At 63.4% G+C, this 12593-nt stretch overlaps 1 protein-coding gene across 1 annotated transcript; it reads left to right on the top strand.

The window, feature by feature from the left end:
- Positions 1-1181: 1181 nt before the first annotated feature.
- On the top strand, positions 1182-5832 carry IRF2BP1 (interferon regulatory factor 2 binding protein 1). The gene has a single exon (XM_037884545.2). It carries the CDS (start codon positions 1317-1319, stop codon positions 3111-3113), a length of 1797 nt encoding a protein of 598 aa, XP_037740473.1. The 5' UTR covers positions 1182-1316; the 3' UTR covers positions 3114-5832.
- Positions 5833-12593: the final 6761 nt, after the last annotated feature.

The raw sequence follows: 12593 nt of genomic DNA, 5'->3' as shown, positions 1-12593 counted from the left end.
CGTTTCCCCCAGGCTGGGCCGGGTCCGCGGGGCGCCGCGCGGCCACCTGGGGGTCGGGGGGGGGCGCGGGGCATTCTGGGAATCGTAGTCCCTCTCTCACCCCCCCCCCCCCCGTGGCAGGACCGAGCTATTAACCCTTCCGGGGCTGGAGCCCCGCCGGCTTCCCCAGTCAAGGCGAGAGGGAGTGAGGGCCGCGCCCCGCCGGGGCCAAACCCGTCCTGAAGGGGGGATGGGAGAAGAGAGAGAGGGGGGGGGAAGGTAGAAAGAAGGATGGATGAGTGTGAAAGGAAGGATGGACGGACGGACGGCAAAAGCTGGGTGCGAGGGGCCAGTGCCTGGGGCAGGGGTGACTCTGAGCCCCCCAGGTACTGAAGAGGGAGGGTCTGTGTGTTTGGTGCCACGCAGTTCGCTGGGTCCCACCCCAGAGGTGGCTGCATTCAGGCCTCTATCCCGCCCCACCCCCCCTCCTTGGAAGGAGCCGGTCGAACACCCCCCATCCCCCTTTCATTTACTGCATGGCCTCCTCCCTGCCCCCTGCTGGGGCAAACCATGGGGGCAGGGGGCGCTCCGTAGGGGGCACTCTCCCCATCCAGAGCCTCCGGGGGGGGGGGGTCTGGCTCCAGCCCCTCAGCTGTGGGGGGGGGGGTCAAACCAGCTGGGATTGAAGTGGGGAGCCCCTGGGTGCTGCTATCACTGTACGATCTGGTGGGGCCAGCCTCAGTGCGATGCGGGACGGGGGCTGGGAGCCAGGATGCCTGGGTTCTATCTCTGGCTCTGGAGGAGGTGTGGGGTCTAGTGGTTGTGGGGCGGGGCTGAGAGCCAGGACACCTGGGTTCTATTCCTGACTTTGGACGGGGAACGGGAGCTAGGCCCCGGCTCTGCCACTGGCTCACTGGATGACCCTGGTCAAATCCCTTTCTTGTGCCAGGCCTCAGTTTCCCCCCCCTTAGTACAACAAGCTGGGGAGAGGAAACTGCACCAAAACATTCATTAACAACATCCTTAACCACCCTGGATGGGCTCTCACGAACGGCCCGTACTCCCGCAGGCGGGGGGAGGGGTCCGGCTGATGACCCCAGGCCGAGGCGGGGGAGGGGTCCCGGCCGGGCGTGTGCCCCTTTAAGACGGCCCCGGCGGGCGGGACTACATGTCCCAGCAGGCGCCGCGGCGGAGTTATGTAAGTTTCTCCATGAGCAGGGCAGCAGCCGCAGCGGGCGGCGGAGCGGCGGGGGAGCGCGGACCGGGCCGCTCCTAGGCTGCGCGGGGCCCTGCGCGGGGCGCGCAAGGCGCGAGGGGGCGGCGGCGGCGGCGGCACCATGGCCGCGGTGCAGGCGTCCCGCCGGCAGTGGTGTTACTTGTGCGACCTGCCCAAGATGCCGTGGGCCATGATCTGGGATTTCAGCGAGGCCGTGTGCCGGGGCTGCGTGAACTTCGAAGGGGCCGATCGCATCGAGTTCCTCATCGAGACGGCGCGGCAGCTCAAGCGCAGCCACGCCATGCAGGACGCCCGCTCGCCGGGGCCCCAGGCCGTCAAGCATGCCAAGGACGGAGGGCCCCTGGACAGGGCCGGGCTGGAGCGCTACGAGCGGGCCCGGGGGCCCGGCGACTACACCCTCAGCCCCCGGCTGCCCAACGGCCTGGCCCGGGCGGAGGACGGGGGGCCCGAAGGCAGCCGGCAGAGCCCCACCGCCCGGCGGGCGCTGATCGGCCCCGTGCCGCCCAGCTTGGGGCTGATGGGGGCGCCGCAGGGCTTGCTGGCCGCCGTGTCGGGGCTGGGGGCCCGGGGGCCTGGCTTGGGCTTGGCCGCCTCCTCGCCCCTCCTGGGGGAGCTGGGCAAGGCGCGGGGGCCCTACGGCGAATACGAGAAGCAGCGCAACGTGGAGTGCCTGGCCGAGCTGAGCGAGGCCCTGCGGGGCCGGGCGGAGGAGTGGCACGGCAAGCCCAAGGCGGTGCGGGAGCAGCTGCTGGCCCTCTCGGCCTGCGCCCCCTTCAACGTGCGCTTCAAGAAGGACCACGCGCTGGTGGGGCGTATCTTCGCCTTCGACGCCGCCCCCCGGCCTGGCTATGAGTTCGAGCTGAAGCTCTTCGTCGAGTACCCGTGCGGCTCGGGCAGCGTCTACGCCGGCGTCCTCACCTTGGCCAAGCAGATGTTTCACGACTGCCTCAAGGACCCCGGCAAGGTGATCTCCTCCGGCTACAAGTACCTGGAGTATGAGAAGCGCCACGGCACCGGGGACTGGCACCTGCTGGGGGAGCTCTTCACCGAGGGCGTCCGGTTCTTCCGGGACCCCCCGGCCCCCGAGGCCCTGCCCCAGCAGTTCCTAGACAGCAGCTGCGCCATGCTGCCCAGCGCCCTGGTGCGGGCCATGCCGCCCCGGGCCGTCATGCGGCGCCGCAAAGCCTCCCCGGAGCCGGAGGGCGAGGGGGGCGCGGCGGGCAAGCTGACGGGCGAGGAGCAACAGCAGAGGCAGAACTGGCTTCCCCAAGGCTCGGCCGGGATCTACTCGCCGGGCATGGCCCACCTTGCCGCGCCCGCCGGCCAGGCCCCCGGGCCCGAGGGCGCCCTGCGCAACGACCCCTCGCCCATCACTGCGCTGAAGAACGTCGCCGACGCCCTGGGAGCCGGGCAGTCGCCGAAGGACGCCAACCCCGTCCACTCCACCACGGCCCGGCAAAACAGCGCCAGCCCTGCCTCGCCCGCCGCCTCGACCCAGCACCGGCTGGTCCCCCGCAACGGCGAACCTGGGCAGGCGCCTTCCTCGTCCTCCTCTTCCTCCGGGGCCCACTCGGCCGGTGGCACCGACTCGGCCGGCGCCCAGAGCGCCCCCGATTCCTCGGGCGGCCCCAGCAGCGCCCCCCTGTGCTGCACCATCTGCCACGAGCGGCTGGAAGACACCCACTTTGTGCAGTGCCCGTCGGTGCCCTGTCACAAGTTCTGCTTCCCTTGCTCCCGCGATTTCATCAAAGCCCAGGGGGCGGCCGGCGAGGTCTATTGTCCCAGCGGGGAGAAGTGCCCCCTGGCCGGCTCCAACGTGCCCTGGGCCTTCATGCAGGGAGAAATCGCCACCATCTTGGCCGGAGACGTGCGAGTCAAAAAGGAGCGTGATCCGTGAACTGAGAGCTGGGAGGGGGGATCGTGGGGGGTCCCCTCTCGCCTGTGATCTGGGGGCCCCCTGGCAGCAAGAGGCCTCAGGAATAACTGGCGCTACAATTAACTTATTGCCCTTTTTAACCTTTCCCAGTCTGGGGCCCTGTGTATAATCTATTTTTTAATATTTCCATAGCTCTCTTATATATGAGGTCATATCTACATAACCAACTGGGGGGGGGGGGGTCGCGTGTGTGTTTGGGGGGAGATGGGAGGGTTTGCTACATAGCAGCATAAGGGGTTTGGGGGTGGGAGTGGTAAGGGACAGAGCGAGGCCTAGAGGCCATTTTGGGCCACCCTGGAGATGGAATCTCTCTTTTCCGCCCCAGAGGGCATGCAACTGGGGCAGGGACTCCCTGCCTGTCTGCTAATGTGTCTCAGGCCTGGCAAGGCGTCACCCCTGGGGTGAGGGTGCCATGTGTCAATCTCCATGGCTCACTGGGCCTGCGGCTCCTGCCAGTCAATGGAAGCAGCTGAGAACCCACAAACTCGCTCCATGCGAGGAGAGGGATGTGAGCCTTGCCTGTCACAGTCCTGGGTCCGGATCAGAGCTGGTACCCCCTAGAGGGGAAGGGCCCCATATCGCATCCCTTGCTCGCTCTCCCAGCCAGGGGGGGATTCCGGGCCTTGGGGCCAGACTCTGGACACCTTGTTTAGCAGCTCAGCTCCTGGCATTCTGGGTTCCAAGGTTTGGGGAACTCTTTTCCCCCCCCGCCCCTCTTGTGGGTTCCCCAGCTGGGCCCGTAAGGGAGCCCCCCTTCCCCCGGGAAGAGCAGCACAGGGACCCTGTGAGTAGAAAGCCCGAGGGGAAGGGTGACCAGCTGTGCCTCCTTGCCACCCAACTACCTGTGCCAGTCTGCTCACTCCTGACTTGCAGCCCCCTGCTAGCCCAGCCCTGGGCTCCCCCCAGCTCTGCCGGTACCCCTCACTCCCAACTCGCAGCCCCCTGCCAGCCCAGCCCTGTTTCCACCACCCCCAGCTCTGCCGGTGACCCTCACTCCTGACCTGCAGCCCCCTACTAGGCCAGCCCTCGGCTCCCCCACTGGCTTGGCTGATGCCCCTCGAGCCCGACCCGCAGCCCGACTGGGAGCCACGAGCAGAGGTTGCTTGGCTGAATGGTGTGGTTGGGGGGGGGGGGGGGGAGTGAAGGAGACCCACCAGACTAATGTCACGTGAGCCCTCAGTAGCGCACAGAGTTACAGCTGAGCCCGCAGCGAAAGCTAGCTCCTAACCCCCCCCCCCCCCCCACCCCCGATATTCAGGTGCCAGTGCACACCCAGTCCCCACTAATCCTTTCGAGCGGGAGTCAGGACTCCTGGGTTCAATTCCCTATGGGGCTAAAGCTGGGAAGACACTGCCCTGGAGAGATTTGAGGTTCCTGTTGTTTGAATGGGGGAACCCCAGCTTCCTTGGCCAGAGAAACAGTTTTGAGAGGAGATGGGGTTGATTTACAGTAGGGCCTACCTTTATTGTTGATGATTGTAGGATCCAGGCTGTTTGGGAAGGAGACAAGGGGATGGCAGCCAGAATTCCTGGATTCTGTCCCCAGCTTGGGGAGGGGAGTGAGGTCTAGTGGTTAGAGCAGGGGGCTGGGAGCCAGGACGCCTGGGTTCTATCCAAGGCTTTGCTACAGGTTTGCTGTGCAGCTGTGGGCTAGATACTTCACCTCTCCGGGCCTCAGTTTCCTTCTGTCAAGTGGGGAGGCTGGCCCTGTAACTGCTCAGCCAGCCTAGGGCTGCGATGTCCCCCTTTGTCAGTGCTCCTCTTTCAGAGCCCCCCAGTAACAACCCAGGGGCACTCCTGAATCCCCATGACAACAAAGATCCTTGTGCAACCCTACAATAACAAACTGGCATCCCGTGTCTCCAAGGACAAAATTCATAAGCAGTGGGGAAAAGGAAGAGGAGCAGTTCTGTGGGTGACCCCTCCCCCCAGCTCAGCCAGCAGCCCCTTTAAGGGGTCCTCGCTGATGTCCGGTCCCCACCCCCACCCCCACCACTGGATTTCCATCGTAGGCAACAAGCGTTCCTTGGTGGGCAGCACAGCGACCTGAGACGGGCTGGACGCCACAGGGAGCTGGGAATAAGGGGGTGGGAGAGAAAAGTGCCTAGACCCCGGTTTCCATGGGGGACTGACCTCCCCCCCTCTCCCCCACACACATGCACCCCGTGCTCCCTGGGGCAGGGGAATCTTCATACCAAAATGCTGAGCAGACGCACACGGAAATGGGGCCACGTCCGAGGGGCTGTGTGCTGGGGGCATCCCATGGTGTGGGTGGGCCAAAGGTAGAAAGGGTCTGGGGCAGGGGAATAGAAGATTCCCCCTCTTTTAACTGCTCCCCTGTCATGCCTGGCTTGGGGGCCCCATGGATCTGTCCCCACCTGGCTTGGGGTCCCCATGGGGCTGTGCCTTGGCTGGGAGGTTATTCGGGGGAGATTCTTGTGTGGGGGGGTCCCACTGGGTCTCCCTGCCATGCCTGGACCCAGCGGGATGGGCCAGGGAGGCTCCTATGGGCGCAATGGGGGAGCAGGTGTCGGGAGGGGGGAGTGTAGGACACAGGGGTGTCTGGTGGGGGGACGCTCCCAGCTTCAGGCACCTCCGGGGGTTGGGGGGGAATCAAATCAGCTTGTGATTCTCTTTGTTTTTTGTCAATAAACTGATTCTTCTGTTTGTTTTTGTTTAAAGAGCAGGTTGGCTGGTTCTTGGGGGGGGGGGGCAACAGGGGGGGGCTTTTCTGGGGGGGAGGAGGGCAGTTGCCAGGGCAGTAATGGGATCGGGGGGGATGAAGCAGATGCTGGGAACACCCCTACCTTGTACCTGGGATATGTTCAGTTTTAAGGAGCTAAGCGGGGGGGGCTGGGCGGTGTTTGCATGGGAGTCCCTCGAGGGGGAAATTCCAGGTGCTGCAGGGAGCAGCATGGGGGCACAGCAGGGGGCGCTCTCCCCTGGCTCTCAGCCCCAATCCCCTGGTGCAACGCTAGGGGGCGCTGTGCCTCAGGGAGCAGGGTAGACTCAAGGGTTAGTGCACAGGGCTGGGAGTCAGGACTCCTGGGTTCCTTTCCCGACTCCGCCACTGACCTGCTCTGAGCTGGGCAAGTCCCTTCTGCCCTCTGGGTCTCGTGGGCCCATCTGCCCCGGGGGCTGTTCTGAGCGTGGAGATCCTAGAATCCCAGGGCAGCCTTGGCCTCTCCCTGTACTGGGACAGTGCATGGGGCCTGCCCCTCATCTACTCCAATCCCTCTGGGGCCCAGGGCTAGGAAATCTGGTAACGTTTGATGCCAGGAATCAGTCCCACAGACGGTGCCAGCGAGACAGCCCTGTGGCCCGACTGCCCCCGGTTTCCCGCTCGCTGCCCCTGCCTGGGCGGGACCCCCACAGCCAAAAGGGGGGCTCGGGACCCAGCGCCTGTTCAGTCCTCAGCTGCTCTGCTGGGGCTGCCAAGGAGGGACCTGGCTAGTGCCGGTGAGGGGGGTGCATCTCTCCTTAGCCAGCCAGTGCCCCACCCTGGGGCTGGATGGGAGCCAGTGCCCCCTAGAGGGGAAAGGCCCCATGCACCATTCCCTGCCCCAGCCAGTCCCTGCCCAAGGGCTCTATCCGCAGGACACTGGGCATGACCCCCCCCCCCCCCATTTCTCCGACCCGTGGGTTGGCTCAGTCCCTGGGTGCTGGCTTGGGCAGGGTGCAAGGGCCCATTGCAGTGACCCAGTCAGCCAGCAGGGGGAGCAAGTCTCATGTACCTCCAGGTGTCAGCAACAGCTGGGGTCGGGCGAAGAACAACCTGTCTCCTGCCTTGTATGGGGCTGCAGGGGCCCTGCACTGGGGGCTGGACAGGCCCATGGCTCTGATCTGGGGGGTGGATCTGGGGCTAGATGGGTCCTGGCTTTGATCCGTGGGCTGAATACAGGGCTGGATGTGCCCATGGCTCTGATCTGGGGGGTGGATATGGGGCTAGATGGGCTGATGGCTCTGATCCGGGGGGCGTGGGGTGGATACGGGGCTGGATGGGCCCTGGCTCTGATCCGGGAGTGGATACTGGGCTAGTTGGGCTAGTGGCTCTGATCTGGGGGTGGGTCCGGGGCTGGATGGGCCCAAGGCTCTGATCCGGAGCATTTCCTTGTGGGGTGACGAGGAGGTGAGCCGGAGGTGGGAGAGGCCTCTGAGTAGGGTTGCCAACTGTCTAATTGCACAAACCCAAACACCCTTGCCCCTCCCACTGCCCTGCGCCTTCCCCAAGGCCCCACCTCTGCTCACTCCCCCCCTCCCCATTCCTCTTTTGCTCACTCTTCCCCCCCCTCACTCACTTTCACTGGGCTGGGGCAGGGATTTGGGGTGCAGGAGTGGGTGTGGGCTTGGGGCATGGGGCCGAGGGGTTCGGCGTGTGGGAGGGGGTTCCAGGCTGAGCCTAGGGCCAGGGATTTGGGGTGTGGGAGGGGACTGCAGGCTGGGGCAGGGGAGTTGGGGTGTAGGAGGGGGTGCAAGGTGTGGGAGGGGGCTCAAGGATGGGGTGTGGGAGGGCGCTGGGGCCGGGGGTTGGGGTGCAGGAGGGGGTGCAGGTTTTGGGAGGGAGTTTGGGTGGGGGAGGGGGTTTTGGGATGAGCCTGGGGCAGGGGGTTGGGGTGCAGGAAGGGGTTCAGGGTGTGGGCTCTGGGAGGGAGTTTGGGTGCAGGAGGGGGCTCAGAGTTGGGGTGTGGGCTCTGGGAGGAAGTTTTGGTGCGGGAGTGGGCTGAGGCAGGTTGTTGGGATGCAGGGGGGGTTCAGGGCTGGGGAGGTCGTTGGGGTGCAGGAGGGGGTGCGAGCTCTCGGAGGGAGTTTGGGGGGTGGAGGGGGCTCTGGGCTGAGCCTGGGGCAGGGGGTTGGAATGCGGGAGGGTGTTCAGGATGTGGGTTCTGGGAAGGAGTTTGGATGAGAGCGGGGGCTCAGGCAGGGAGGTGCGGGATCCGGCCTGACAGCACTTTCCTCAGGCAGTTCCCGGAAGTGGCCGGCATGTCCGACAGCAGCTCCTAGACTCAGGGATGGCCAGGAGGCTCTGCACACTGCCCCGCCTGCAGGCACCGCCCCTGCAGCTCCCATTGGCTGTGGTTTCCTATTCCCGGCCAATGGGAGCTGCGGAGTTGGCTCTCGGGGCGGGGGCAGCACGCGCTGTGGAGACCCCCTGGCTGTGCCTCCTAGGAGTTGCTGCCAGACATATTGGCCGCTTTTGGGAGCCACGCGGGGCCAGGGCAGGAAGGGAGCCTGTCTTAGCCCTAACAACGAGGCGTCCTTGTGGCACCTTAGAGACTAACAAATTTATTTGGGCATAAGCTTTTGTGGGCTAAAACCCACTTCATCAGATGCATGGAGTGGAAAATACAGTCGGCAGGTATAAATACACAACACGTGAAAAGATGGGAGTTGCCTTACTGAGTGGAGGGGTCTGTGCTAACAAGGCCAATTCAATTAGGGTGGATGTGGCCCATTTCCAACAGTTGACAAGAAGGGGTGAATATCAACAGAGGGAAAATTACTCTTTGTAGTGACCCAGCCACTTCCAGTCTTTATTCAGGCCTAATTTGATGGTGTCCAGTTTGCAAATTAATTCCAGTTCTGCAGTTTCTCTTTGGAGTCTGTTTTTGAAGGTTTTTTCTTGAAGAATTGCCACTTTTAAGTCTGTTATTGAATGTCCAGAGAGCTTGAAGTGTTCTCCGACTGGTTTTTGAATGTTACAATTCTTGATGTCTGATTTGTGTCCATTTATTCTTTTGCGTAGAGACTGTCCGGTTTGGCCAATGTACATGGCAGAGGGGCATTGCTGGCACATGATGGCAGATATCACATTGGTAGATGTGCAGGTGAACGAGCTCCTGATGATGTGGCTGATGTGGTTAGGTCCTATGATGGTGTCCCCTGAATAGATATGCGGACAGAGTTGGCACCGGGGTTAGTTGCAGGGATTGGTTAGTGTTGCTGTTGTGTGGTGTGTGTAGTTGCTGGTGAGTATTTGCTTCAGATTGGGGGGCTGTCTGTAAGTGAGGACTGGCCTGTCTCCCAAGGTCTGTGAGAGTGAGGGATCGTCCTTCAGGATAGGGTGTAGACCCTTAATGATGCGTTGGAGGGGTTTTAGTTGGGGGCTGAAGGTGACGGCTAGTGGCGTTCTGTTACTTTCTTTGCTGGGCCTGTCCTGGAGTAGGTGACTTCTTAGCCCCGCTGCACCACCGGACTTTTAGGGGCCTAAAATCTCCCGGATTGGCTTCAGTAGCCTCCAGGAGATGGAGCCCGATTCCGGGAGACTCCTGGCCAAACCAGAAGGGTTGGCGATCCTAGCTCCCAGCTGCGCTGCCAGGGAGTCCGGCGGCCCTTCGAGCCCGACTGGCATGGGGCTGTGGGCCTGGCACCGGCCCTGCACTGTCCCACACGTCCCGGGGCTGCAGCTGCAGGGGCCCGGACGGCACGACTGTTTGGGGTGTGGCTGTGTCTGCTGCTGGCCACCCCAGCCTGTCCGTGGGGTGAGAAAGAGACTCCCCACCCTCTGCCACTTCCCTCGCCTGGCAGCTAGGGCTGGCCCCAGTGCGGCGCTAGGGCCCTGTGCTGGTGGTGCCAGCTCCCCCCGTGCCTTGGGCCGTGCCTCAGCCAGGGCTGCCCAGTGCCCCATAGTGCCGGCCGTGCCGCAGTGGGGCGGGGCCCGCGGAGCGCCAGGGGCCAGGCCGGGCAGGGACTTGCGATAAGCCCCAGGAACTGGTGATAAAGGTGACCGCACCCTCCTGCCCAGCTGTGCCACTCCCCCACCCCACCCAGCACGTCCGCCCAGTCCACCTGGGGGGGTGAGTCAGAAATGGCCAGAGTCGGGTCCCCGCCCCCGACCCCTGCTCTGCCCCTCTCCTCCCTGCCAGCTTGGTGCGGTTCTGGGTGCGTTCCCCCTCCCACCCTCAATGCCCCAGTGCTGGGGTCTGGACAGGGACCCCCCTAATCCACTCCCCTGGGGCTGAGACCCCCCCCCCCCGCCCCGGACACTGACACTGCCCCACATCCACAGTAACGTCTGCAGGGGCCTTTGAGATCCACAGGGGAAAATTCCCCCCTCCCCAGCTCTTCCCCCACCTCCTCCCCTGCCCCTCTGGAGCTCAGCCCCCCCACACACATGAGGGGCCAGTCTCAATCTGAGCTGCTTTCTCCCATGGCAGCTGACACCCCCCGCCCCCCAGCTCTGGTCCCCCCTGTGATCTACTGGGCAGGGATGGGGGCTGATGGGCAAGGGCCCTGGAGGGGGCTGGGTCTCCCAGGGATGTGCTGTGCCCACATGACTGGCACCTCAGTGCCCTCCCCTGCTGAGCTAGAGGGGGTCTGGATGCCCCAGCGGGATGGGGGGAGCAATGGGGGGTGATGTGGGGGACTCTGAGCTGTGGGAGGGGGATGGAGGGGGCCTGAGCCATGAAAGGGAACGTGTGTGGGGGGGTCACAACAGTGCAGGAGGGTGGAAAGGTGTGGGGGGGTCAGGACTATGCAGGGGGGGTGTTGGGGGATATCGGCTCTGTGCCCCCAAACCCGTGTCCCCCTCCCCCAGTGTCTGTCTGCCCCCCGTCAGGCGTCCCCCTGACTCCAGGCTAGGCCCTGCTCTGCTCCTGCATCCGCTACCCAGCTCCAGCGAGGGCCCACACCGGCCCCGCTCTGCCCCTCGGCGGGAGGTCAGGAGCACCCAGGGCACAGCACCGCGGGCACAGAGCCCGGCTGTGCTGGCGGATGCCATCTGACCCCTCTGCTCCAGCGACGTGGCGAACGGGAGCTGCCTGCCCCCGGCCTGCCCCATCCACGGGGCCTTCTGCGCCCCCCCCCAGCCTGGCGAAGCGGGCCCGCCCCTTGGCACAAAGCTGGCCGGTTCTCAGAGCCCGTCCTCCCCCGCTCGCTGTCGGTTCATGGTGCTTCAGGCCGGGAGGGGCCATCAGATCGTCTAGTTCCCCCTTCGCTACGCCCCCGGCCAGCGAATTGGCCCCCGTAAGGAGCCCAACCACTTGTGTGTGACTCTGGCGTCTCTTCCCAGACAACTCCAGATGGAGACTCCACCGCTCCCCGTGCAGCTGGTTAGCCTTGGCCCCCCTCCCTCCTGTGCTGACCCACGGCCAGGAGCCAGCGCCAGCGCAGGGGGCAGAGTTCAAGCTAGGCTGCGGGGGTGGCGTGTACCTGGTTTGCGAGGTTCACGTTTAGCTGCTTTCCACCTTGGGGAAGGACACAAGACACCATTGAGCAAACTGACCAGCGTTATGGGGCATGTAATAGATAGAGAGAGAGGGTGGGGGGGGATAGATAGATAGATAGATAGAGGGGGCGTACGGGGATAGATAGAGAGGGTGGGTGGGGATAGATAGATGATAAAGGGAGTGTATGGAGATAGATAGATACATAGATAGAAGGGGTGTATGGAGATAGATAGATAGATAGATAGATAGAAGGGGTGTATGGGGATAGAGAGAGAGAGAGAGAGAGAGGGTGGGTGGGGATAGATAGATAGATGATAAAGGGGGTGTATGGGGATGGATAGATAGATAGAGGGGGTGTATGGGGATAGATGGATAGACAGAGAGAGAGGGTGGGTGGGTGAGGATAGATAGATGATAAACGGCGTGTATGGGGATGGATAGATAGAAGGGGTGTATGGAGATAGATAGATAGAAGGGGTGTACGGGGATAGATAGAGAGAGAGGGTGGGTGGGGATAGATAGATAGATGATAAAGGGGGTGTATGGGGATGGATAGATAGTTAGATATATAGAGGGGGTGTACGGGGATAGATAGATAGATAGATTAGATGGGCGTGTATGGGGATGCACAGATCTATCTATCTAACCAAACACCCCCATCCACCCCCATCAATCTAACCCAGAGGTTTTCAGCCTGTGGTCCGTGGCCCGCCCGGGGATTCACAGACTGTGTGTAAGATTTCCACAGGGTTCCACGCCTCCCTTCTAAAGTTTTGGGGAGCCCACAAATGAAAAAAGGTTGACCCCCACCCCCCCGCTCTAATCAACTCTATCCCCACACACGTCTATGTGTCTGTCTATCCTGTCCCCCTCCCGGCTCAACCCAGCGCTGACTGTCAGGTTACCCGCCCACCCCAGGCTCAGCTCCGGAGTCCTCCTGTCCCAGCAGGGCCTGTCGGTGTGTGGACGGACTTGGGCTCTTTCCTTGTCTGGGCCTGGTATTTCCGTCTGTTCTGGCCCCTGCCTCCCAGCGCTGTGTCCCTCGGATGCCACCAGGGGGCAGAACCGACCTGGCTCCCACCAGGCTCTGGCCAGCCGCTAACTATCTAAATTGGGAGCCAGAGGCTGGGAGGTGGGATCAGAACTAGCCCTATAAAGCCCTTGTGCAGAGACCGGGACCCAGCTGGGAGCCCAGGGCAAGGGGAGAACACGTCGCTGTCCTGGGATCCACGCTACCACGGGGGACGGTGCCACGCGGGGAGGGGGCAGCAGCCGGG

This window comes from Chelonia mydas, chromosome 23 (genome assembly GCF_015237465.2).
Source record: "Chelonia mydas isolate rCheMyd1 chromosome 23, rCheMyd1.pri.v2, whole genome shotgun sequence".
Classification (NCBI taxonomy): domain Eukaryota; kingdom Metazoa; phylum Chordata; order Testudines; family Cheloniidae; genus Chelonia; species Chelonia mydas.
The sequence above is the reverse complement of the archived record's forward strand: the minus strand, read 5'-3'. Positions and strand labels throughout refer to the sequence as shown.

Excerpts from the sequence above, each read along its gene's own strand:
- IRF2BP1 (XM_037884545.2), top strand. The coding sequence starts at position 1,317 with ATGGCCGCGGTGCAGGCGTCCCGCCGGCAGTGGTGTTACTTGTGCGAC.